This window comes from Manacus vitellinus, unplaced genomic scaffold (genome assembly GCF_001715985.3).
Source record: "Manacus vitellinus isolate BGI_N305 unplaced genomic scaffold, ASM171598v3 scaffold_40_pilon, whole genome shotgun sequence".
In the NCBI taxonomy this organism is placed as follows: domain Eukaryota; kingdom Metazoa; phylum Chordata; class Aves; order Passeriformes; family Pipridae; genus Manacus; species Manacus vitellinus.
The window spans coordinates 7,020,759-7,043,200 of NW_021940541.1; the positions used below are offsets into that span (position 1 = coordinate 7,020,759).

Below are 22,442 nucleotides of genomic sequence, written 5' to 3' on the forward strand. Positions count from 1 at the left end.
TCTAACTTAGAAAAAGATAAACAAGAGATGATTAATATAATAATATTATTAATATAATAATAAATAATAATGTTGTAGTGGTACCCATCCCAGTATTGCAACCACAATGGTCTGCAATGAGGAGATCCTTGTTTTAAATGCTGACTTTTCAAGGTATTATATCTGGACGCAGGTGTGAATAAAAACAAGAAGAAAAATTATGAAGCTGCGATATAGAAATTACAGAAGTGAATTCTTTTGATGTAGACAAAACACTTTAACTTGAATAAATAAATAAAATAATGGAAGAATTGACTTGTTGTCTCTGCAGATATCAAAGAGATTTTATGCCCTGTTCTGGCTGAACACAACAGACGGCACATTGTTGAAGGATGAAAGTGCCCGGTGTCTTGGCATGGTGCAGGGACAAGCAACATACAACGACTCTTTTGCAAATCCTGCTATTACACTGCATGAAAGAAATTGGTTTGGAAACGAAGGGGAATTATATCAGCAGTGGGAAGAGGGGCTTGGAATTAGACCTGTGGTTGAAGGGAAGCCAACAGGCAGCCCAAGAAAGGACACTAAAAAATAAAAATCTGGCAAAACTGCTCTGACTTAACATGGGGGCCATTCAAAACTGAGGTCATCCCAGAACTCTAAGGACCTAAATAGGACCTCTGTGTTCCTTCAAATGGAGGCAGTTATTGATGTGTGACCCTATTTGTAGCTTTTACTTTCAGCTTCTGGTTACAGACACAGATTCTGATTGACTCTCTTCCGCTAGGCTGAAAAACCCTGAAGTATTGAGGGGTTTCTCCTGTCAGATTACCATAACCCAATAATTTGTTTCCTTTTTGCTCAGTTAAAAAGATCAAGGGTTTAAGGTCTCTGATTACAAAGAACTCTCCTCAAGCTCTAGGTCTTTCTTTTTTTCTCTTGTGCTTTCTCCATAAATTTTTCTGTACCATTTTTTTAAGAACTGGACACAGTAGATTTATTTTGGTCTTACCAATATTATAGAAGAAACCTTTTCCGTGCTGTCAGCATACTCCCATTCTTTTCCTGCAGTACCTTACTGGCAGCACTTACATAATTACTTTGCCTCCCACTTCCTCTACAGAGCCTTCCTTTTCCAAGGTCATTTTCCATTCTTTGATTATGACTAGGAGCATGAATTTATAACTTTGTATTTGGTACAGTTTAAGGTGTTTTGTGCTGACTAGTTCAAAATAAGCTGACTAGCTTATGAACTTGCCTGTGAAACCTCCTTTGTCTTACCCGGGCATACCACACTTCTGAGACACCAGCTTAGCTCACGTGGATCTCCTGGCTTCTCTCCAGGATGGTATACAAGTTATTAACTACCTCTAGGACACAAAATGCTGTAAAGCATCCATAAGGAATCTCTTCATGTTTTAAAGGTTTACTAGGTCAAAATGGGAAAACTAGGGAACACAGAAAGGAGATAACTGAGCAATGCTTTGCAGAGAGGTCTTTTTCCTTTCGTTCTCAGGTATTTCTGACTAATATTGCCACGTCTGTGGCAACGCTGTGTGTTCTGACCTGCCTGCCACGGTGATCAATGGGTGTTTGCCAAAGAAGGAGGGAGGGAGGCATGTGAACTGTACCTTTGCCCACGCAAATCTGAAGATAGCTGCTGCTCAGCTGACTGCAACTGAAACTCAGCAAAAAGCAGAAGCACAAACAACCTCTGCAGTGTCAGCCTTGGAATAAGCTGGGTAAGGTAATCAATTTAATACAGAGGTTATCATTGGATCCCCTCCTTTTTCAGAACAGGGATCATCAGAGAACAGCAGAGAGAAGTGTGTTCTTTTGAAAGGAACATAGCAGGTCCCTGTCAAAGCCTTTCACCTTCTTGTTGTTCCAAAATTGCTATTAAGTGCTGGACACTGGCATGTAGTTGTTTCTCTTGGATCTTCGCAAACAGAAATGCAACCTTCCAATTATTATTTTTTTTAAACCTTTTAGCCTTCTTCGTACCAAGGCACTCAAACAGCACTTTTATGTTCCCATCACTCCTCTGCGCTGTGCAGGGATCCTTACTGGAAAGTTGCCCTGTGGAAGTCATGCAAAAGGGCTTATTAAAAATGCAGCACCACACCAGTAGCTGTGTGGGGAGTGGAGCAGGATGGCTTTGTCCTGGCTCATGGGGGACTGACCATGTGGGAGACCCTGCCTGGGATCTGGAGGGAAAGGAGTCATGGCCTCTGCTGACCATGCCAGCTGGGTTATGGGGACATGTGTCTCCATAGGCCAGGGGGCCCACTGGATTTTTCCTCTCGTTTGCAGAGGGATATGGACAGGCTGGATTGATGGGCTGAGACCAACAGTGTGAGGTTCAACAAGACCAAGTGCCAGGTTCTACATTTTGGCCACAACACCCCCCTGCAGTGCTGCAGGCTGGGGAAAGAGTGGCTGGAAAGCTGCCCAGTGGAAAAGGACCTGGGGGTGCTGATTGACAGTGGCTGAACATGTGCCAGCATGTTCCCAGGTGGGCAAGAAGGCCAAGGGCATCCTGGCCTGGATCAGGAATAGTGTGGTTAGCAGGAGCAGGGCAGTGATTGTCCCTCTGTTCTCGGTGCTGGTGAGGCCACATCTTGAGTGCTGTGCCCAGTTCTGGGTCCCTGCGAGAAGGACATTGAGGTGCTGGAGCGAGTTCAGAGAAGGGCAATGGAGCTGGTGAAGGGTCTGGAGCACAAGTCCTATGAGGAGAGGCTGAGGGAGCAGGGGGGGCTCAGCCTAGAGAAAAGGAGGCTCAGGGGGGACCTCATCACTCTCTACAACTCCCTGACAGGAGGGTGCATCCAGGCGGGGATCGGGCTCTGCTCCCAAGGAACAAGGGATAGGATGAGAGGAAAGGACCTCAAGCTGTGCCAGGGGAGGTTTAGGTTGGACATGAGGAGGAATTTCTCCACAGAAAGGGTGCTCAGCCATTGGAACGGGCTGCCCAGGGAGGTGGTGGAGTCACCGTCCCTGGAGGTGTTTAAGGAAAGCCTGGACGTGGCACTCAGTGCCATGGGCTGGGTGACGTGGTGGTGTTCGGTCACAGGCTGGACTCGATGACCTCAGAGGTCTCGGCCACCCGAATGGGTTCCGTGACTCCGCTTCACAGCCAGGCCGTGCCGTGCAGGCTCGGGGCGGGCGCTGAGGGCGCTCAGGGTACCCCCGTGCCCGCCGCGCCCCGCCGGCCGGCGCTGCCCGCGGAGCCGCCGCGCCCGCACCGCACATGCTCACTGGGGCGCCGCGGGAGTCTGGGCATGTGCAAGAGCGGAGCGGGCCGGGCCCGCCGCGCCCCGGGGCTGCGGCCGCGCCGCCGCTCCCGCTTCACAGGTGAGGGGCCGCGCTCGGCGGGGCGGGCGCAGCGCTGCGGGGCAGCCGCCGGCCCGCGCGGCGGGTGGCTGCGGCGGGGCACGATGAACAGCTCCGACGAGGAGAAGCAGCTGGAGCGCCTCGCCAGCCTCAAGGACCAAGGTAGGGGTGGGCGGTGCCGCCGCCTCCGGCGCTGGAAGAGCGCGGCTCCCCCCGCGGGGCTCAGGCTCGCCCGCGGGAGCGCGGCCGCCGCGGGCGAGGGAACGGGGCGCGGCGGGCGGGCCGCGGCCTGGGCGTCCCAGAGCCCCCCTTCCCCGGCCTCTTTCTCTGCTCAGGCAGAGGGACACAGTAACAGCCACAGTAAAATAAATCGGGGCGGTGGAAGGTGTTGGCTCTTCCCCGTGTGAGCGCCTGCCTCGGTGCCCGCAGGTGAAGATGTGTTGGGCTCGATGATCTCGGAGGTCCTTTCCAACCTCACTGATGCCGTGGTGTTGGAGCGCGGGCGTCGCGGGGTCGATGGCGGGAGGCCGAGGCGCTGCAGCACATGGCAGCCGGGGCAGAGTGCTCCGTGTGCGGGTCACACGGCCGACACCCGGGGCTGCTCCCCAGGGAGCCCCATCCCCGCCTTGCCATCCCTCTGGGGAGCTGAGCCTCGCGTGGAGGGCCGCGCTGTGCCTGACCTGGCATCATGTCCCACCTCCCGCTCAGCCTGCAGGACCCGATCCCAACCCAGCCCGTCCAGGCCCTGCCATCCCACTGCCCATCAGTGAGCACGCTTCCCGCCGATAGCTCCGGGCTCGCCCTGCTGCGCCCTCAGTTTGCGTGGAGTGTTTGTAGCTGCGGTGTAAGTGGAAGGCAGTGCCTGTCCTGGGCTGGTTTGGTGCCGTGTGTGAGTCGGTTTCTGTCTGGGAAACTGCTTTGCTGTAGAACAGTCCGGTACCTCCGCGTGGTGCATGGGCAGTGCGTGGTTTGACTCAGAAACTAAACTACTGTCATCTTTAATCCTCTGGAAGAAGGGGCATGGAAAAGAGCTTGGATGCTTTTGAAGCAGCCCATTTTGTAACTCTGTTGGTCAGTCTATCCAGCAACCAGGTTGATCCAGCAAAGTATCTACCTTAGTTAATCATGTAGGCAATGTTTGAAGATCCAGCTTTACCAGCAGTTTAAATTCTGGACGTCTGCTTGTGAGTGTGCATCAAGTGCCTGGTGCCTCCTGTCTCACAGAAGCTGTAGGTCTGAAGTAGCCACACTGTAATCCTCTGCTGGTAATTCCCACAACTGAGTTTTCCTGGTCTCCTATGAGCCTGGGAGGAGCGATTTGGAAAAGAGCTGTTGGACAAAGTTACGTAAAACAGTGAAATTATGGCAGTGTGATCAGCACCCATTTTTCCACCGTTCATTCTGACTGTAAATGTGCTTGACCACCTTTGCTGTATAGCAGAAGCTTTTCCTAACCAAATTTCATCTGTTCATCTGTTTATGGTCTGTTTACGACCTGCTCTGGCACTTACTTTTTTGGTTGTTGTACACTCAGGATTGGAAATCCATGATGACCAGCTGCACAGGTTAGATTCTGCCTTGGAAGGGTTCAGTGGGTGTAAAATGATAATCGTATAGCCATGTGTTTTGATACTTTGGGACCAAAAAATAAGGCTAAAAATCTGCGGGTTTTTGCTGACAGACTGCTTCCCTCCAGTACTGTTGCCTCCAGAGGAGTTGTCTGTGCCAAGAGGATAGTTGTTAAAATGTCAATAATCATTTGCAGAAAAGATATGTTTGGGTTAATCTTTAAAGAAAACCAAGCCTCTTGAAATTATTTAGAGTGGGGCTTTAGTTCTGCTGTATGAATGTCTTCTGCTCCAGTAGGCTGGGTATCCTTTAATCTCTAATGAAATTTTACAGGACTACAGGAATTAGTTCAAGGGAAAGTTACTGTAACTTGAGGACTGGCTGTCTAAGATCCACTTGAGCTGTTGAAATAGCAACTGTACTTGGCAAACCCAGTCCTATAAGGCGCTGTTCTTGGTGGTTGTTGCTGTTCATCCCTAAACATAGGAATTATGGTATATTGTTGTGAGGCTGGCATAGGCTTTAGTGATTTTATTGCTGATGCAAAAGTTGCTTTATATGGGTGAAAAGTTAGCCCGTGGAAAAAAAAATTAAAATACTCTTCTATATCCTGTTTTGCATCTAAAACTATACAAAAAATATGGTAGCACACATAGTTAAATTAATAGTTAAATTGTGTTAACTGACAAGTCTGAGGAGCCCAAAGTAAAAAATTAAGCAATTAAAAGGTAATGAGATGCATAAATTTATTCTAACAGTAATGAACTAAATATTGTTACTATAGGTAAGTAAATTTGCTTAGTCTTTATATGCTGTAAGTTTGAATAGATAATGTCCTCTCCATTCTTACTGATAACAAAACAAGACTATTTTAGATACTGCCAACTTGCCTCAAGTAAGTTTAGGGTGGTCTGTTAAACAGATGCAGCATGAAAAGAGGAGGTGAGAAAGTCTTTGTTTTCCTCTTTATTGCTTCCAGATATAGATAACAGTATTATTTTGGAAATAGCTATGGTTGGTGGAAGGATCTACTGTCACTGAATATTTGGGGTAATGATACTTGTCTTATCTTATTGCATTTAGAGTGGTGTATGGCTTCAGATTACTGTAGCATTATGGTCTGTAGTCAGATTTTTGAAAAACACAAATTGATTTGGAGGGGTTTCAGAGAACATTCATTCAGTAGCTCTTGTTTGGTTTCTCTCTCAGGATCTGTTTTTCTAGTCTTGAGAAACCTGCCTGACACCAGGTAAATGAACTGTCTGAGAAGTGATGCAGAAGGTGGAGGGGAAGCAAAGAGCAGTGTAGGTGGCTGGCTGCTGTCACATCCCCACTGCTGCTCATCCTCTTCCTAAACAAGGGTGGTGGATTGAACCCGAGGCAGTGTTTTGTAGCCGCCCGCTCCGTTCTCAGTGGCAGCTGTGAGGATGTCTGGGGCTTGGGCAAGTTCACTTGGCTGTCTGGCAGAGCTCTGAATGGCAACAGGGACACTGAAGCTCTGTGTGCAAGATATGCTTATCTCTCACCCGTGCTGAATTTTCCAAGTCCTGTGTGTTAGACTCAGATACCTGATACTGATCATTCTTCAGCCTCCTCCATTACCAAGTTTAAGGTGAGCACCACAAAGGAACATGATCTCTGTGTTGATATTTAGGACTTAAAAGTGTTGCTTGAGTTTTAATCCTCAAATAGTTTTCAGAGATGGCTTGGTTTAATAAAGCAGATCCACTATAAATATTACTATTGCCTAACTCGAAGTGGTAATTCCAATGGTGCACACTTCTGTTCAACTGGCCCTTATAATTCCTATGAGTGAGACTTAAAATCGAAACAAAACCAAAACCAAATCAACTGGGCAAAATCTTGTGTTATTAGTGGTTGTTTGTAGAACCTGTGGAGTTGTAGCAAACTTGACTAACAGCTGAATCATAACAGTAGTTGATTACCTGCCTGAAAGATTGCCTTGTTTCTCTTTGGTTTTATTGGCACTGTAGGTACTTTGCCCTTAAAGACAGAGTTACCTTCTGATGTAGTTGCTTTTCTGTTCAGTTGAAAACAGCAGTCAGCAACCAAAATACCTGGAGTTATAAACTAGGTAAAATTGCACTTCAGCAATGCCACTGTCATAGTCACATTTCTGGTCATTTTGCTACATTACAGTGGTTAACAACTATTGATAACTACGTATATACTGAACAAGTTTATATTGCCTGGATTTTTTTAATAAGTCTGAAAGGTCTAGTGTTGCTCTGTGTTTGCTGGTTGAATTTGACGAAGTGTGATGATTTCCAGTCTCTAGTCCCTAGTCCCAAGCATTGTGACTCTATATGTGTTGTTTGTTTGTTTTTTGTGGTTTTTTTTGTTTTAATTAAGATCTATTTGATCTTAAAACTTTTTTTAGAATGTCAGAACCTTTGAATAAGGGAATATTATATATCTTCTAAGGAACAGAGCAGACTGACAATCTGACAGCAATATCTCAGAGTGGTACTATTTAGGAATATGCTATTGACAAGCTCTTAATGTGATTTGGTAAATTTATTTTTCTTTGTGGCAGGTGGGTAATTTTTATGGCCAGAGGAATTTCCTAGGACACCTTGTTGGCTACTGTGTTCCCCTCTGTAGCCATCTGCTCTGCAGATTTTTTCCAGTGTACGTGTCTGTATATGTTCATACACAGCAGCCATCCTTCCCCAGCAGAGCCCATCCTGCTGGAGTGTTTTCTTCGTATATTGCTGTGGAACGTTTTTCCCGCTTCACTTTCTTGTGTTGAACCATGTCTGGTTTTCAGAAACTCACAAAGGCAAATCTTTTGGTGTGAACTTAGGTGGTTGGGCTTTATCAGGCAGTGGTGTGTTTAGTTCTCCTGCCCAGTTTCCAGGAAGCTGTAAGACTGCAGGTTGCAAATTTGGGGTCTCATTAAAAAAATTTATTTGTACACTCTTTCCTAGATTTGAGTAAAACCAAAGCATATGGGAACACAGATGCAGGGTCTGACTGACAGGAATTGTACTTAACACTTACCTTTGTATATTTACACAGGTGATTTTTATTTGTTTGTTTTTAAGGGCTGTTTGGTAGTTGAGCTGTGTAGGTTTCAGTTGGTGATTTGTGAGCAAAAGCTTGGTTTGTCCATGTAAGCTTTAGGCCTAATAATAGGTTTATATACTGTGAGTCAAGATTTGGAGTCACTGTAAAGTAAGGAGTATAACACCATCACATAGATTCACCTTTACAGAAGGAGGAGTTAAAAATGCTGCCCAGGCATCAATTTGAAGTAGTTTGCACGTGGCTGGTGCTGTACCACATCCTGTTGAAATTGAGATTGGGCAAAAGGGATCCTTGAGCCTAAAATGGGGAACAAGAGAAAAATTCACCCCTTTTGGCTTTTGTTTATCCTCTTGACAGCACTTCACAGATCTTGTGCATACTGTGCTTCTAGGGTGACCTGTTTGAGAGACATTTGGCCTCATTCTTCCTGCTCCGAGTACACTGGGAGGAGGAATGTGGTGGCAGCAATTCCATTAAAGCTTCTGGTTCTGACAGGGGTAATTATGTCTCTAATGATACATCCAAAAAGCCAGGTGTTAGTTTACTTCTACCAACAAAAAAAATGACTTAATTAGAATAGCTTGTTTCATTTGGAGCAGAGGACTTCTTGCACTGTAAGCTCTTTCTCCTGCCTCTACCAGTAAATACATGCCTGGTCCATAGTCTAGATGTATAAGCAGTGGAATGACACTTGCTTCCTTTGACAGCTCTACTTACTTTTTGATTAAATAAGTAAGTTTGAAATGCTGAAGTGGCATTACTTATTGATTTGGCTCTCAGTCTACTCAAAGGCCACCCTGATTTGCAGCATAAATGCTAAGGTATATGCATGTAGCATTTTTAAAGTTTGTCGTGGTTTTTTTTCCTTTAATTTCTGTTTTTTAATATACAGCTTTGGAAAAGGGGTTGATTAATTTTTCAATAAAAAGAGTAGGAAGAGTCTCACCACCTTGCTCTGTGCAAATGGAAGAGTCTTTTCTGTTGTTCACTATGAATTATAGTCATTACATACTTTTACCCTTATGACCTTGTTTTACTAATAAGTGCTTTTTAGCCATAGTAAATATCTAATACATAAAACATCTAATTTAGGTAATACTTGTCTCTTGGTAGCAAATCCTGGTTCAGGAGACACAGATTCACAAATAAAAATCAAAAGAGTAAGTTATAATTAAAGGAGCTTCTGCATACAAAGTTGCATACTTAATTTAGTGCAGATAAAGTACATTGATACTGTTCACAGGACAGTCCCCTCTGGCCAACTGAGCTGTGGAGTGAGAAGTTGGTGAATGTGTGGTTGTTGTAAAGGAACATGCTGTGTTCCCTCGTGTTGGCTGTTTTGGGGTTTTATTGTTTTACCGTAAGAAAGAGCAGGGTTGGCTGGGAACATGTTTGGGGTGGGTTAAGAGCTGGAGCCCAAAATATTCGGTTATTTTCTCCTTTTCCCAGCTTTCTTCTCTCCTTAGTCTTGAAGTTGTAGTGTTGCCCTCATACTGTGTAAAGATAGCCTGAAGCAGAAAAATGCGATTTGTGTCCTAATAAATTGTATATATCATACTGCTGTATATCGGGAATTATTCTACTACAGATAAAGTTAGTGTCAGACAGCAACAGTATCCCAAGAGATCTCTCATACGTATTTGTTACAGTTATTCAGGATTCACTGGGGACTAATGAGTTCAACATGGGCATTTTACTACCAATATATGCTACAATATTGATTCTTTAAGAAAATGATATATAGTTCTGGAATTTTAGTAGCACCTTTAGTGAAGTGTCTTTACTTGTTTGTTTCATTCACTACAAATGTGAAGAGATGTCTTTATTCCAGGATAAATTCTATAGAGCATAATCTGAATGAGTCAGGATGACATGTAAGAAGTTTTCAGTTGCTCAGGTGAAGAAGTTGTCACATATATTGTGTGAGTGCCTTCATAGGTTAACGAGAAGGAGTTCTATCTCTTGGAGAAAGTTTAGGGAAGTCCTTGTACAAAAGGATTTGTTGCTTGTCAATCTATAAAGAGTGGTAATGATATCTCCTAATCTACCAAAGAGGGGTTTTAAGGCTAAATAGTCTGTATGGCATTTGGACCATGTGAGCTCTTGCCTTGTATTCCTCCAGTTACTGACTGTTCTAGTCAGTTCTAGAGCAGAGAGATCATTGTTTCCTTTATGCCCTTTGGTGCTTCAGTGAAGGTTATGTATGTAGGCTTTTTTTTTTTAGATGGCCTCAAAACTTCATTGTACATTAAACACCTGAAAAACTTCATATCAAAACTTCCCAACAACCCCTACCCCCAATGTTAAAAAAATAAAATCCACCAACTTTCAACTTCTGCCTTTGCAGAGAATCTGATCCACAGCAGATGGGGTTGCCATCCAGGATGAACAACCTGATTTTAAGATACCAGATCCTTACTATGTATTAGCTGTATTCAAGGAAGAACTAAAGTTTTGCAGTGACAGTGAGGGGGTGGGCACAGTAAAAAGGCACTGAAGAAAGTGTGTGAGTGCAGCATGAAGTGGCTGCTGAGTTTCTGTTTGCATTCCACGACAAACCTGCTGTGGATCTGCAGTGAAAGAGGGAAGGGCTGCCCTGAACAGGCAGTTTAATTCCCAGTCTCACCCAGGTGAGCCCTTACTGGGGATTTTTGGACTGTTGTGTAAGTATTCTTGTTTCTGGTAGCTTGTTCTTGTGTCCATGCCTTAAGGGCTCATGATTCAGAGTCCTCTGTTCAGGGAGCATGTGAAGAGAGCTGTTAAAGGCGTGGCAAATCTATATTTTTCATTTATAAAGTATTGAATAGCAAGTATGAGTTTGCCTTAAAGGTGAGCAAACAGTAGTAGTTTTCAAGTATGAAGAAACTTGAATTGTATTTGTCAATAACAGTTTTCATTCCTTTTTTTGCATCTGGATGCTAGAAATCTCTTTTCTTGCTTTCCTCCAGGGAACAGGGAAATTATTTGAAAGTGGAACAGTGATCAGGAGGCTTAGCTTTGCGTTCCTGAGTAGGAAACATGGTATTTCACTGTAGGTGCTCTGTCTTGGAGCAACTGCAGCAGCATGGTTTCTTGCCTGTGCATCTGCCTGTTGTGTTTTTTCTTCTGTTTCCTGAGTATGGGAGGTGGGCAGGAAATTTGGTAGATAAGAAGTGGGGGCAAGTAAAGGGATGGGTAGGAGACCTTGGTTTTACTGGTACGGGGATGCAGGGCACAATTTTAAGAAACCTGATTTTGTTCGTTCAACTCTTTAGTAGATTTCCCTTTTTACGTGGATGAGCAGGAGTGAGGATTTTTTCCATCTCTTTGATTTAACAGTTTTCTTGTGAGTTTGCATGTGGACTTCACTTAAATAAAAAAGCTTAAACTTTTTTTTCTTGGAGAGCCTAGAAATTTTTCTACATGGGTCGGTCACAGCAGAGCTGAGATTCTGGCTGAGAGATTTCTGTCATTCCTGTATTCTCTTTCTAGCTAATACAGTCAGCAGGGTCTTGTCGTGACCCCATTGCTGGTCAGGGCACACAGGGAGCAGAGTCCTGTTTTGAGTTGCTAGCCAGAAGCTAATTCTGCTGCCTGTATCCCAGACTTCATCTCTAAAATGATGTGATCTTGAAGAAGAGAGAAATTAGGCTAATTTGAGGGTTTTACCTCTGAGGTACTTGTGTGCTGCTGCATGCTGAAGGCAAGCAGAACAGTGATGCCAGACCTCACCTTCAGGAGTGAGTTGAATTAATTTTTTTTTCAGGAGATTTTGAAATGCTGGGGAGGGGAGAGAGGGCTGTCACAGCAGTGTAAAGTGTAACTTTGTAAGAGCTTCTTGTTTGAAGAAGTTTAACTGTCTAAAGCTAGAAAGAGGTAGTAGGTTTTCAGGTGGCTGATCTAACAGTCTGCGTGTTCATGTCTTCAGATGTAGGGTAAGACGTGTCAAGAGGAAACTCTTAACATCTCTGATATTAGCAGCTGAAAACTATCTATTCATACCCTTTATCCAGTTTAAATTAGCTTGAAATCCTGTATGCTAGTATAGCTTCTGCTAGGTACAGGGCAAAATTTGAGGAGATGCCGAGGGACTGGAATAAGATCCATAGTGATGTCAACAGTCCCTTCATTCCACTCTTGCAGTATGTCTTGAAGACCGACCAGTGTTCCTTTCTAGAAAAGTTTGTTTCTCTAAGTTTGGAGGTGTATTCAGCTTCTTTCTGGTGACAATAAAATTTCTATGGTCTCAAAGGCCGAACAGCCCATGTGGGACACACTGAAATAAGAATGGAATTGGGAAGTTGTGGCAATGATGGCACATCCCTGAGGCAGTAAAATAAAAGGTTTATGAAGGGCACACAAAAATACGCAGTAAACTGAAAGTTTAATTGGTAGCTGATAGATTGTTTCTGCACATTATTTACTGGTTTGAAACAGTGGCCTCCCAGAATCCTGGAGGTTGATCCCTTTCCTGCTGATCCCTGCAGCTGAGCTCTTGTGATCTTGGGCAAATCATACAATCTTTTCTTGTCTCCATGGGGAGTTTAAAGACAAAAATACCTTTCATAGGACTCTTGTTGGAAGAAAATGTTAATAAACAAATAAATACAGAAAGGTGCTCAGCTACTCTGGAGGTACCTATGTATGGCATTAACTGTGTTTTCTGGCATTGATCTGTAACCTGAGCCAGTGTGGGATTAAAATGGTGACTGCAAACCAGTATATTCACCTTGTATTTTTGAACTCAATCAATGAGATTGTTTAACTCTACATTGATCAAAAATTGATTGTTTTGGGAGCTACCATCTTTTTCAGACACTTTCTAATTGCTTCAATTCTAGAAGGATATCCAGTTCATAGGCCATTAATAGGCTGTTAATGAAGTTTATGACCCATGTTATTTAAGAAGTCTGTGTAAGCACACAGAAGAGTTTTCAATTTAATGGAATGGAGAGCTAATTTGGGAAGAGGTGCTGCTATATTAACTCTTTTTTTTTTTTCTTGTATAGCTATTGGTGAATATGAAGAGCTTAGAGCAGAAAATAAGAAAACGAAAGAAGAGGTTTGTATATATAACAATTATTCATTTAATACTAAAATGCTAAATATCAGAGTATCTTGTTGACTATGGCAGGTTGTTGTCTACTTTTTTGAGTTCACTGATACTTACTAGTAATAAGCATTACTTGTACCTGTATGTTTTAAGGAGCAATAAGTGCAACTCCCACAACTATTCTGGCTGTGCCACTCCAGAAAGGTTTGTATAAATATATTTTAAGTGATGGCTGCTCTACCCACTTTGCCTGTGATTACAGTGTGAGCACAGACCAACTCATGTGTTTAGATAAAATTGTTTCTCTTGGATCTAAAGCTTTATTTATTACAACCTGATTTGCACAAGGGACGGACTTACCGAAAAGAAAAAATAGAAGAAGAACTTCCCTTACCCAGCCCTTCTGAAGATTCAGAATGTAGGAATATGATTTCTAAAGGTATTTAAAATCTTCCCCTTCCCATTCCTCCTTCAAATCTCACCCAGTTTTTAATAGGAGAGCAAGATGTCCTAACTTGCAGAATGGTACTGCAGCATAAAATGAATTCTCAGGATGTCACACATCTTTCTGTGACATCTGTGTGCCTGTCCAACTTGAAAAGAAGTTTTGATTGTATGGTCTGAACTTCATACATTAGTGCAAGCTTCATTTTTTTATGTTCAGAGATACTGAAGTAAGAAATAATGCCTGCTTCCTAGATTGCCCATTGTAGTTACGCTGAACTGTCTTTCTAATACTAAAATTAAGCACATTTGGTAAGGTGTCTCTTTGGTGAGGGATCTCATTTGACGTACCTGCTTCCCGAGAGGAAGCCATTGGGAGCAGAGGACTCTGGGAGAGATGTGATGACAGTGCTGCATTGCAAAAATCCATGTCAGCGTGCAAAAGGGTTTTTTGCAGATAACCTTCCGAAAGGAACTGTGGTCGCTGAGAGCTGTTTATCAGGAGGAATGCAGAGGACTAAGTCAGGGCTACACTGTATTGTGAACAAAATTCTCCTTTCTCCAGTATTAGTGACCTGAAGATAGAAGACACCTGTTAGTTTTCAAATCCCTGTTAGCTGCCAAGGCATGTAACTTTAATTTTACTTTTTCTGAAGTAATTTTGGAAGGGTCACTTTTAGTCCAGTTATAAATGGTGCAATTTAAGACTGTGTTGAGAAGACCTTGTCCTTAACTACTTTCTCATTACTAAAGAAAACTTGAAACCTGCCTTCAGTTATGATGGAGCAGTGATTCCATGTATTTCCACTGAGGTCAGCATGCTGTGCCTCACTCCCTCCTACCCACTGACCTCCTTGTCTTCTTCACTGGGCTTCTTGCTGCATTCCAGTTATCTGTTCTACACCAGTCTCAGATAGCCTGGGAAATCTGTCCTCTATTTTCACTATTCAGAAGAAGTGCTCAGAAGAAAAGGCTCCCTTTGTATCAGGACAAAGAGAAGAGAAATTAATTTTTTTAGAAGGTGACTTGCTAACTCCTTTGTGGAAAGTACCACACAGGAATTAGATAGCTGTCTGTGTGTATGTGCTTTTGACAAAGTTAGTGGGAGATTTTTCTAAGTCACTGCTGCAGTCGTATGGCTTTGAGAGATGAGCTGTGTGTGCAGAAATTAGCCTAGTTCCTGTTAGTCACATGGAACTTGGTGGATAATGGACAGCTAACTTAAGATAAAATTTTAATTTTTGAAAATCTATGCTCTTTGTTTCATATTTTTTCTTAAGATTAGAAAGTAAATTGACTTTTATGTAGGTTACTTTGTTCAAAGCACTACTGCTTTAAAAGGATGCTAATGGACATGAAAATTCAGGAGCAGAATGCAAGATCTTTGATCCACGGTGTCTCTTCCTCATTGCCTTGAGAAACCGCCAACGTGAAGACCACTGGTGGGGTCTCTGACAATATTGCCACAGACATTTTTTTCATTAGCATTTTTAAGTACTTTCAGAAACTGAAGCAAAAATGATATTGGCAGATTATGTCTCTTAGGTCACCTTTTTTGTTGAAGTCACTGACTGAACACGCATACCAGTCCCCCAGAAATAGATAACTAACGTTCAGTTGCACACAAATATGGGTAACTTAATATGCAGTTCTGACATATTCAGAGTCAGATCATGAATAAATATTTGACTACTTGCTAATCAGACAGAAATGACTCTGAACACTGGTTTTGACAGTGTTTTGTCAGGCTGCCAATAGGGGGAAAAAAAGCAAGACAACTATCCAAAACAGTAGGTGTAATACTGTATCTCTGATACATCATTCATGATGTTTGCTCTGTTAAAGCACATGTATAGAGTGGATTATATGTTTTGTCACCAAATGGGAATGGGAAAGGGATTCTGCCTTGATGACATGCTCATTGTTTCTGTAAGTAGAGTATAACAAATGTCATTGGATACTTGTGAGCACTGTACCAAACTCATAATTTTAGAACAAGCATTAAATCTGCATAAATTTCACAATCTGTGTAAACGGGAAAGAATTGTGTCTTGTGTTGCTTAGCAATGGCTTAACTGACTATATGACTACTACGTGAACTTCTTACATCCCAATATCTCAACTGAACAATCTCCTTGTTTTTGCCCTTTGAAGACCTTTTACTGAAGTCAGTAGGAGCTTATGTGCTTGAATGTGAAAAGCAAACAGCAGATTTTATAGTAATGTTATACTATTTGCCTTTTATTATTTAGGATTACTTATACTTTTATCAATTAACAATTGTACTGTATATGCCTCAGATTTCTTTTTTGAGAAATGGAGTTGGTGTGAACTTTGAAGGTGTCTGTGCAGCTTTTTGTGTACAGCTCACACTTCTAAATTTTGATATTTTTAAACTTATTTGTTTTAAAATAAGGTCAATTTATTTTAAAGGGTGACAATAATTTTATTATGAAACTTAATTTACAGGCTTTTTTTTTGCATAACCTTCTAGTCTGCCTTTAACTACTTGTACTCTTTCAATCTTAACTTTTTCGAATTATTAGGAGATAAACTAGGGTTTGTTTTTTTGGGGTTTTTTTGTTTGTTTTTTTTTTTTAAGGACCTGTAACAGCTCTGCTTGCACAGCCCTGATTGCAAGATAGAAGGCAAAGTGCTTTCCATTGATCATTTCAGCAAGGGCAGCAATCTCCCGCTCTCCTTTTCTTCCTCCTCTTTCATTCCAAAGCACGGTAGCAGCAAAAGGAAAATATTGAGAAAGCTGCAAGTGGGAGCAGGAATTGCTCTGCAGAGACCCAAACCTAGAGACCCTGATTGTGCAGAGAAATGTCACAGTTATGAGAACAGTCAGCTTGCCGTGGTCCAAATGGAGCTCTCTCTGCAAATAGCACTTGAGGTGAAGTGGAATAGGTCATTTAACTTCCCCTTTCACTGCACAGGGAAAGCTGTTGCTGGTGAATTTTAAAAGGAGTTTTTCCTGTCGTTGGGATAGGGAGTATACTATGTCCTCTACGTCAAGGTTTCTGTCAGTAGAAAAGTCTCATTGACTTCCATAGACAACAGATCAGATCCTTAAAATGCTAATCTTCCTGTTTTCTAAACTGAACATTAAAGGCATTTGCTCCCTTAATGTGCAGTGGGCTGAAAGCTTGCAGCATGCAGAAAAATCCATGGGTGAAGTATGCCAGCATGGCCACAGTGTTTTTTCTGTAAAATATGAAGAGGCAGCGGCTCACACTGATACCCCTCTTGCAGCAGAATTGTGCTCTGCAGGAACAGTCAGAAATACTACCCCTGTCTTTCACTGCCTTCCGTTCTTAGACTTCACTTCTCCAGTAAGGTGACACAAATTTTTGCTGAGAAAACTGAGAGGGAGGGCAGTGAGCAGCAGGAGTCATGCACAGAGTTCCCTTCCTCACCTCTCCTGTGTAGGATTCTCTGAACAGCTTCTTTGTTAACAGGGCCACGTGAAACGGTGAGTCCTCGTCCAGCACCACTTGCTTGGCACGTCCTGCTCCTTCTGCAGCTCTGCCTTGTCTCACAGATCTTACAGCAGCTGGTGACGGACCTGTCCCCCCTACTCAGCCCCTGTCCTTTGCCTCATCCCCCCAGTGCCACGAGAAGAGAGATTGCTTGCTGGGTGCAGCCGCTTTTCCTCCCCCAGGTAGCCATCAGCTCTGTGGAGGCTGCCCCCACGGTGACACCAATGGCATCCTTGCCTTGCCCAAGAGCAGATCCTTCTCTGGGCCTTGGCCAGGGTCCTCTGGAGCCCATAGAAGGGTTCTCTTGAATTTGGCTGCCTTTGAATTGGGCTCTCCCCCCTCGTTACTTAACAGCAAGCTCCTTTTCCTGCAAACTCAAAGTGGCTCCTCATGTGGAAAAACTGAAAATCGAGCAAAATCATTTCAGGGTTTTGTTTTTTTTCTTCCCAGTTCTGTTCCAGTAGCCAGTGTCCTTGTAATTGGAGTTGCACTGTAAGGAGCTCAGTCACACAGATCTCTTCCATAAGTTAACTCCTGGTGGTACGTGTATTTATTGCTGTGAACATGCACAGCTGCATGTGAGGAAGGATGTCTGGTACGCCGTGTGTGTCAGACACGTTGTGTGCCAGTCATACTTCTCCTTGGGTCATGTGTTTTTCACACTGTGGTTAATCACTGACTGTCCCTCTCCTGAAGTTTACTCATTTCCTTGAGTTCTTTCATTTACTTATCAAAAGGGTTTTCTTAGAGAAGTCTATTTAACATCTGTTTTATTCTTTCTCTTTGAAGAAACCTTTCCATCATAAGATCACTGATTGCAGCCCTGTGCAGTGTTAATATTAACCCCAAAATTAATAAAATTGAGGTGGTAGGAAATTCTTAAAGCATAAAAATTAATGTCTTCCCCTCTACAAGGCTGAAGCTTTGCTTGTAATGTTATGAAAATAAACAGCATGTCCCTGTTTATTGGCTTTGAGGTTTTCCTTGCACACGGTAGGTAATGTAGGCCTCTTTTCCGAGTCTATCTGTATTAAAGAAACTAGACTTAAAGCATGCAAGGATCTTTTACTGTTGGTGTAATGACTGTTTATATCAATTTTGGATAATGTGTCTCTCCTAAAATATCTTTGGAGTAGCTCTGAATTGGAACCTAAAATCAAGTACAGCTTGCCAGTTTGGTTAGGAATTTTTTATGCATAATATCCATTGATCTTACATGACTGAGAAGAAAGAGAAATGATGCTTAGATAGGCTTCTGAACCTTATTGTGCAGGCAATTGATCTTTGTTGATTTTGCATGTTGTGACTGACTGCTAATTAAATAACTGGGATCAGTGTTTTATTTCAGTTTTCTCTTTCTCCTACAGTGTGACAAAATCAAGCAAGAACGAGATGAGGCTGTCAAAAAACTGGAGGAGTTTCAGAAAAGTAAGCTGATGATGTTAGTGGGATTTTCTCGATGTAGACAGTTTAGGAACAGGCTTTCTCTACAGCGGTGTTAATGCTGAGATTCGAGTCCACTTTGCTGTTTCCCCTTCAAGGCTGTGTTTTAAGGAGCTATTTCAGTGAGACTTTGGCCATTGGCAGACTAACTACTGTTACAGCATTTGTACTGTAACATAGGTAGTCATCTCAAGGTGCAAAGTGGTGAAAATACAGGGGTACAGGTATGTCTCTATTTCACCTGGATCCTGCAAATGACTTTTGGAATGATACATGCTTGGAGTGAATGGAATTTGATACTATTGCTGAAATGAATAATAATATTAATAATAGTGGCTTTTTTTCCATGAAGGAGTAAAAGTACATTAAGCACAGACACACCACTAAAGGTTTTTAGGAGGAACTGCTCTCTCCTGATAATTTTTAGAGCAAGTTATATCTTGTCTGGGCTGTGAGAACGTCAATACTCAGTTTTACACTTTTATGGTAATGGTTCTATTGAAACCGTATGGTGTCTGGAGGCAACAAAGCACATCTAATGGGAGTGGAAGTATCCTGGTGGAATAGCTCCTTAGAAGAGACAGTTACAATAGGACTGTGGTCTGTTATGTCTGGTTTGTGCCAGTACGGTGAACTGCACGATGAAGCATCAGAAATGTGGATGAAGTTAATGCAGGAGAAGGCAATCACATGGTCTGTACTTTTGTGTGACTGTGTTAATAGAGGAATTTGCTCACTTCTGTTTTATAATGGTTCATATGATACAATTATGGAAGATAATCTAAAATCAACAGGAATTATCTACTACCTTAAATGATCTTAGATAATTGTTCTGTTAAGCAAGAATGTTCTCTGAGAAGTATAATTTCTCTGGAAAAAAACTGCTGTCTGTTTTGTTTTTGTTATGATATGAGGAATACTGGAGTGTGGCAGAAAATGTCAAGTACTTAAGACTTCAAATTCGAAGTAATATTTGATGATGTAAGATTTTATAGGTTTCTTTTATCTTCCTTTCACATTTTTAAAGGACATACCTTGTAAACATAGTGATAAAATGCCAGGAATATTAGGATTTTAAAGCAATAATAGAGCCCATTATTTAAACGACAATATAAAAGGCAATTATATTGATGAAGAGCTACATTGGCTTTGTGTCTGTGAATAAACTTGGCCTGTACTCAGCTTCTATTTGTTCTCCTGGCATAAACACATATTGTGTGTGATTCCAGTTTAATGGGGCCCCGTTTGTATGCCAAGCAGCTGCATTTTAGGCCCTATTGCGTGATTTCATAGCTCTCTCAAAATTGGTTCTATTGAGCACAAGAGATAGAAGGTGGTGGTGGGGGGGAAAGCTTCAACACACAATCATTTCTTTTCAATTGGAGCCAGCAAGGTTGATGACAACATGACCATTGTGTTATAATGATAAGACCACTAAGGATCTGTACCTCTCATCAAGGCTTTCACACAACAGCAGATACAATTTAATTCACTGCTCTGTCAGCAGTGCTGATACCATTATGCCGTCTGTCTCCACAGTTATAATCACTGTCCTCCGAGAAATGCAGTTGAAATGATCTTGAGCAGTCAAAGAAACTCTCAATTAAGGCTGCCACTTCCAATGTGTCAGATTGTGTCTTATGCACTTGGTACAATTTTCACTTCCAATCCTGTTTATTTACAATGTCTACCAGTAATTACGCTTAACATGTCATTTAGTGAGGGTGCCCCTGCCAAGGAGATTGTTGGGTGCTGCAGTACCATTGAGTGGGAGTTTCTCGCAGTCAATGCCATCAGCGGCTTTTAGTCCCTGATGGGATGCAGTAGTAATGTTGATAATGCAAGTATCGTGCTCATCAAGTCATAATTAGATGCCACTCAAATGTGCCACTTGTAATAACAGTGTTGATTCATGTTTTCTCAGTGACTGCAACTACTAATTAGTTAAGTGGTTTTTGGTTGGCCTGCATTTGCTGCGGATTATTATTACCCCTGAAAAAAACTGCCAAGGTTAGAGATGTTTCAGGCCACTTAGTGCTGCTTTATGAATATTAATATTGACATAATAAGAACTTTAGACAGACTTAGGAAATAATATATTTTTTGTATTTAATTTGGAAAGACTTTTTCCCCTGAGTTAATCATAATTGCAGGTTAATTAAGTTTAAATGAACCAAGAGTAATCCCTAGTTCTGCCATGTGAGCCCAGTCCTTGTTTCCTAACTTTAGCCTTGCTTGAGGCCATTAGATTCCTGTCTGTGAAATGGGAGCAACTCTCTATCTCCACTGTTCCCTCATCCAGCCCAAAGCATCTCATTGCTCCAAGTTCTTAGAGCTAGGTAGAAAAAAATCAGAAGAGATATGAACATGTCCTATCTGAAACTTTTCCTCTCTCAAATTAAATGTAGCAGCTGGTATGACACACTTGAAGCAGATAAATTCTCCAAAGTCAGGAAAAATGGAAATAAAAAGAAAGAGTTATGGTTGCTCTGCTGTTAGAAGACTTCATGTGAATGTAGTTTTTGGACCAAGATTTCTTATACTCTGCCCTGCCTTTTTTTTTTTTTTTGTCTGCTCATATTTTGTAAAACCTGTTTCTTTCATGCAGCTACTCAGCAAACCAATGTGTTGCTGTTTTCCTATGGTACTGATGAAACTTTAATAATGAAAACTTTAGCTGACACTAGTATAAAGCTGCGTAAATAACACTTCTTAATGACCTGCTTTTTTCTATCCTGAAGTTCTGTTTTGTTGTCATTAAGATGACCTCTGTCTTATCAAAGAGGACTTAAATATCTCTCTTCAGTATTTAGGCAAAACTCTGGGAAAAGGGCAAAGGGGATTTTCTACTCAGTGGTATGAAATCACTATGTTTTAAAGCTTATCTTGATGAAAATAAAAGGACGTACTAGTAAAGTGCTCCGTATTCACATTGTATTCTTCCAGCCTTGTTCCTGCTCCAAAGTATTGTTCAGCTGCAGATATTCCTTTCTGTGCATTGAAATCCTGGCACTGGGCTGAGAAGGAGTCTGTGCCATTTAATGACTTCAAGAATTAGGGTCCAGGCTGTTGGTTGGGATGGATGAGGGTGTGAGGAGCCAAGGGGGAATTGCATCAGTTAGAAAGGTGCTAGCCTGAGAAAGGGAAAACTGTTCCTGGGTTTTCTGCTTTGCTCTCCTGTGCGACTTTAAGCTTCTCCCTTAGAAAAAGGCTTTCAACACTAGTAAAGTACCTTCATAGTGCTGGAAGTTGAGTGGAATTGCAAGCCAAAGCATATTTGTACTTTTAAATTTCCTCTAACTCATGTTGGTATCCTATGTTAGAAAATAAGATTTATTCCATAACCTTTTGGTCACTCTAAGAATATTGCCTGTCTCTGACAGACTGAAATGTACCCACTGTTGTAATGGGGATTCCATCAGTGCAGATGTCTCCCTTGCTTCTGCAGCTGTGACATCAAGTGTGGTAGCAGAGCCATGTGTTTCAGACACCGTCAGACAGCTGGGTCTTGGCCCTGGCCTCAGGGGCAGTTGTGGGGGGTGTGTGGTGGAATCTGTGTTGTGGACAGTGAAGGTAGGTGCTGAAACCACGGTGCTTATTTTAGGGCATGCTCAAGCACAGAGAGACTTCAAATAAGAAACAGTTCAGACATTACAGCCATGTAGTAACTTGGGTTGTTCAGCTGTGGTTGTAAAAAATCAGGCAGTGCCAGCAGTGTTGAGTTTCCCTCAGGACTGCATCCATCCTGCTGCTGCAGGGAGCTCTGAACCGGACGGAGTAGAATGAGGTGAAGCAGCTGTGCTGTGGCAGTGATTTGACTTCACTGGAGCACATGCTGTAGGACATGCTGTGAATACGGAGGCTTCAGTCACTTAACTCCTTTCTCCATTTCTTAGTAAACCTGCTTCAGGCCTGGGCTAAATGTCCATCTCGCAGCTCTTCGTGTGCAGTGTGTTTGGCAAGTGTGATGGTATTTAAAATACCATACAAACATGAACACTGGAAAGTAAAAACAATCTTTGTAACACTCCTGAGTTAACCTGGCAGTTTAAAAATACTGAGGTTCCAATCTTCTGAAAATGGTGTCCATACCAAATTTTCAAGAGGAT

General features: G+C 42.3%; 1 protein-coding gene across 1 annotated transcript in view; it reads left to right on the plus strand.

Moving 5' to 3' along the window:
* The first annotated feature begins 3,365 nt into the window (after positions 1-3,365).
* SHTN1 (shootin 1) overlaps positions 3,366-22,442 on the plus strand; it is a 61,110-nt gene continuing 42,033 nt past the window's right edge. The window contains 3 exon segments of the mRNA XM_029962015.1: positions 3,366-3,474; positions 12,921-12,973; positions 18,258-18,318. Coding sequence (XP_029817875.1) covers positions 3,417-3,474; positions 12,921-12,973; positions 18,258-18,318 — 172 coding nt within the window. The 5' untranslated portion in view covers positions 3,366-3,416.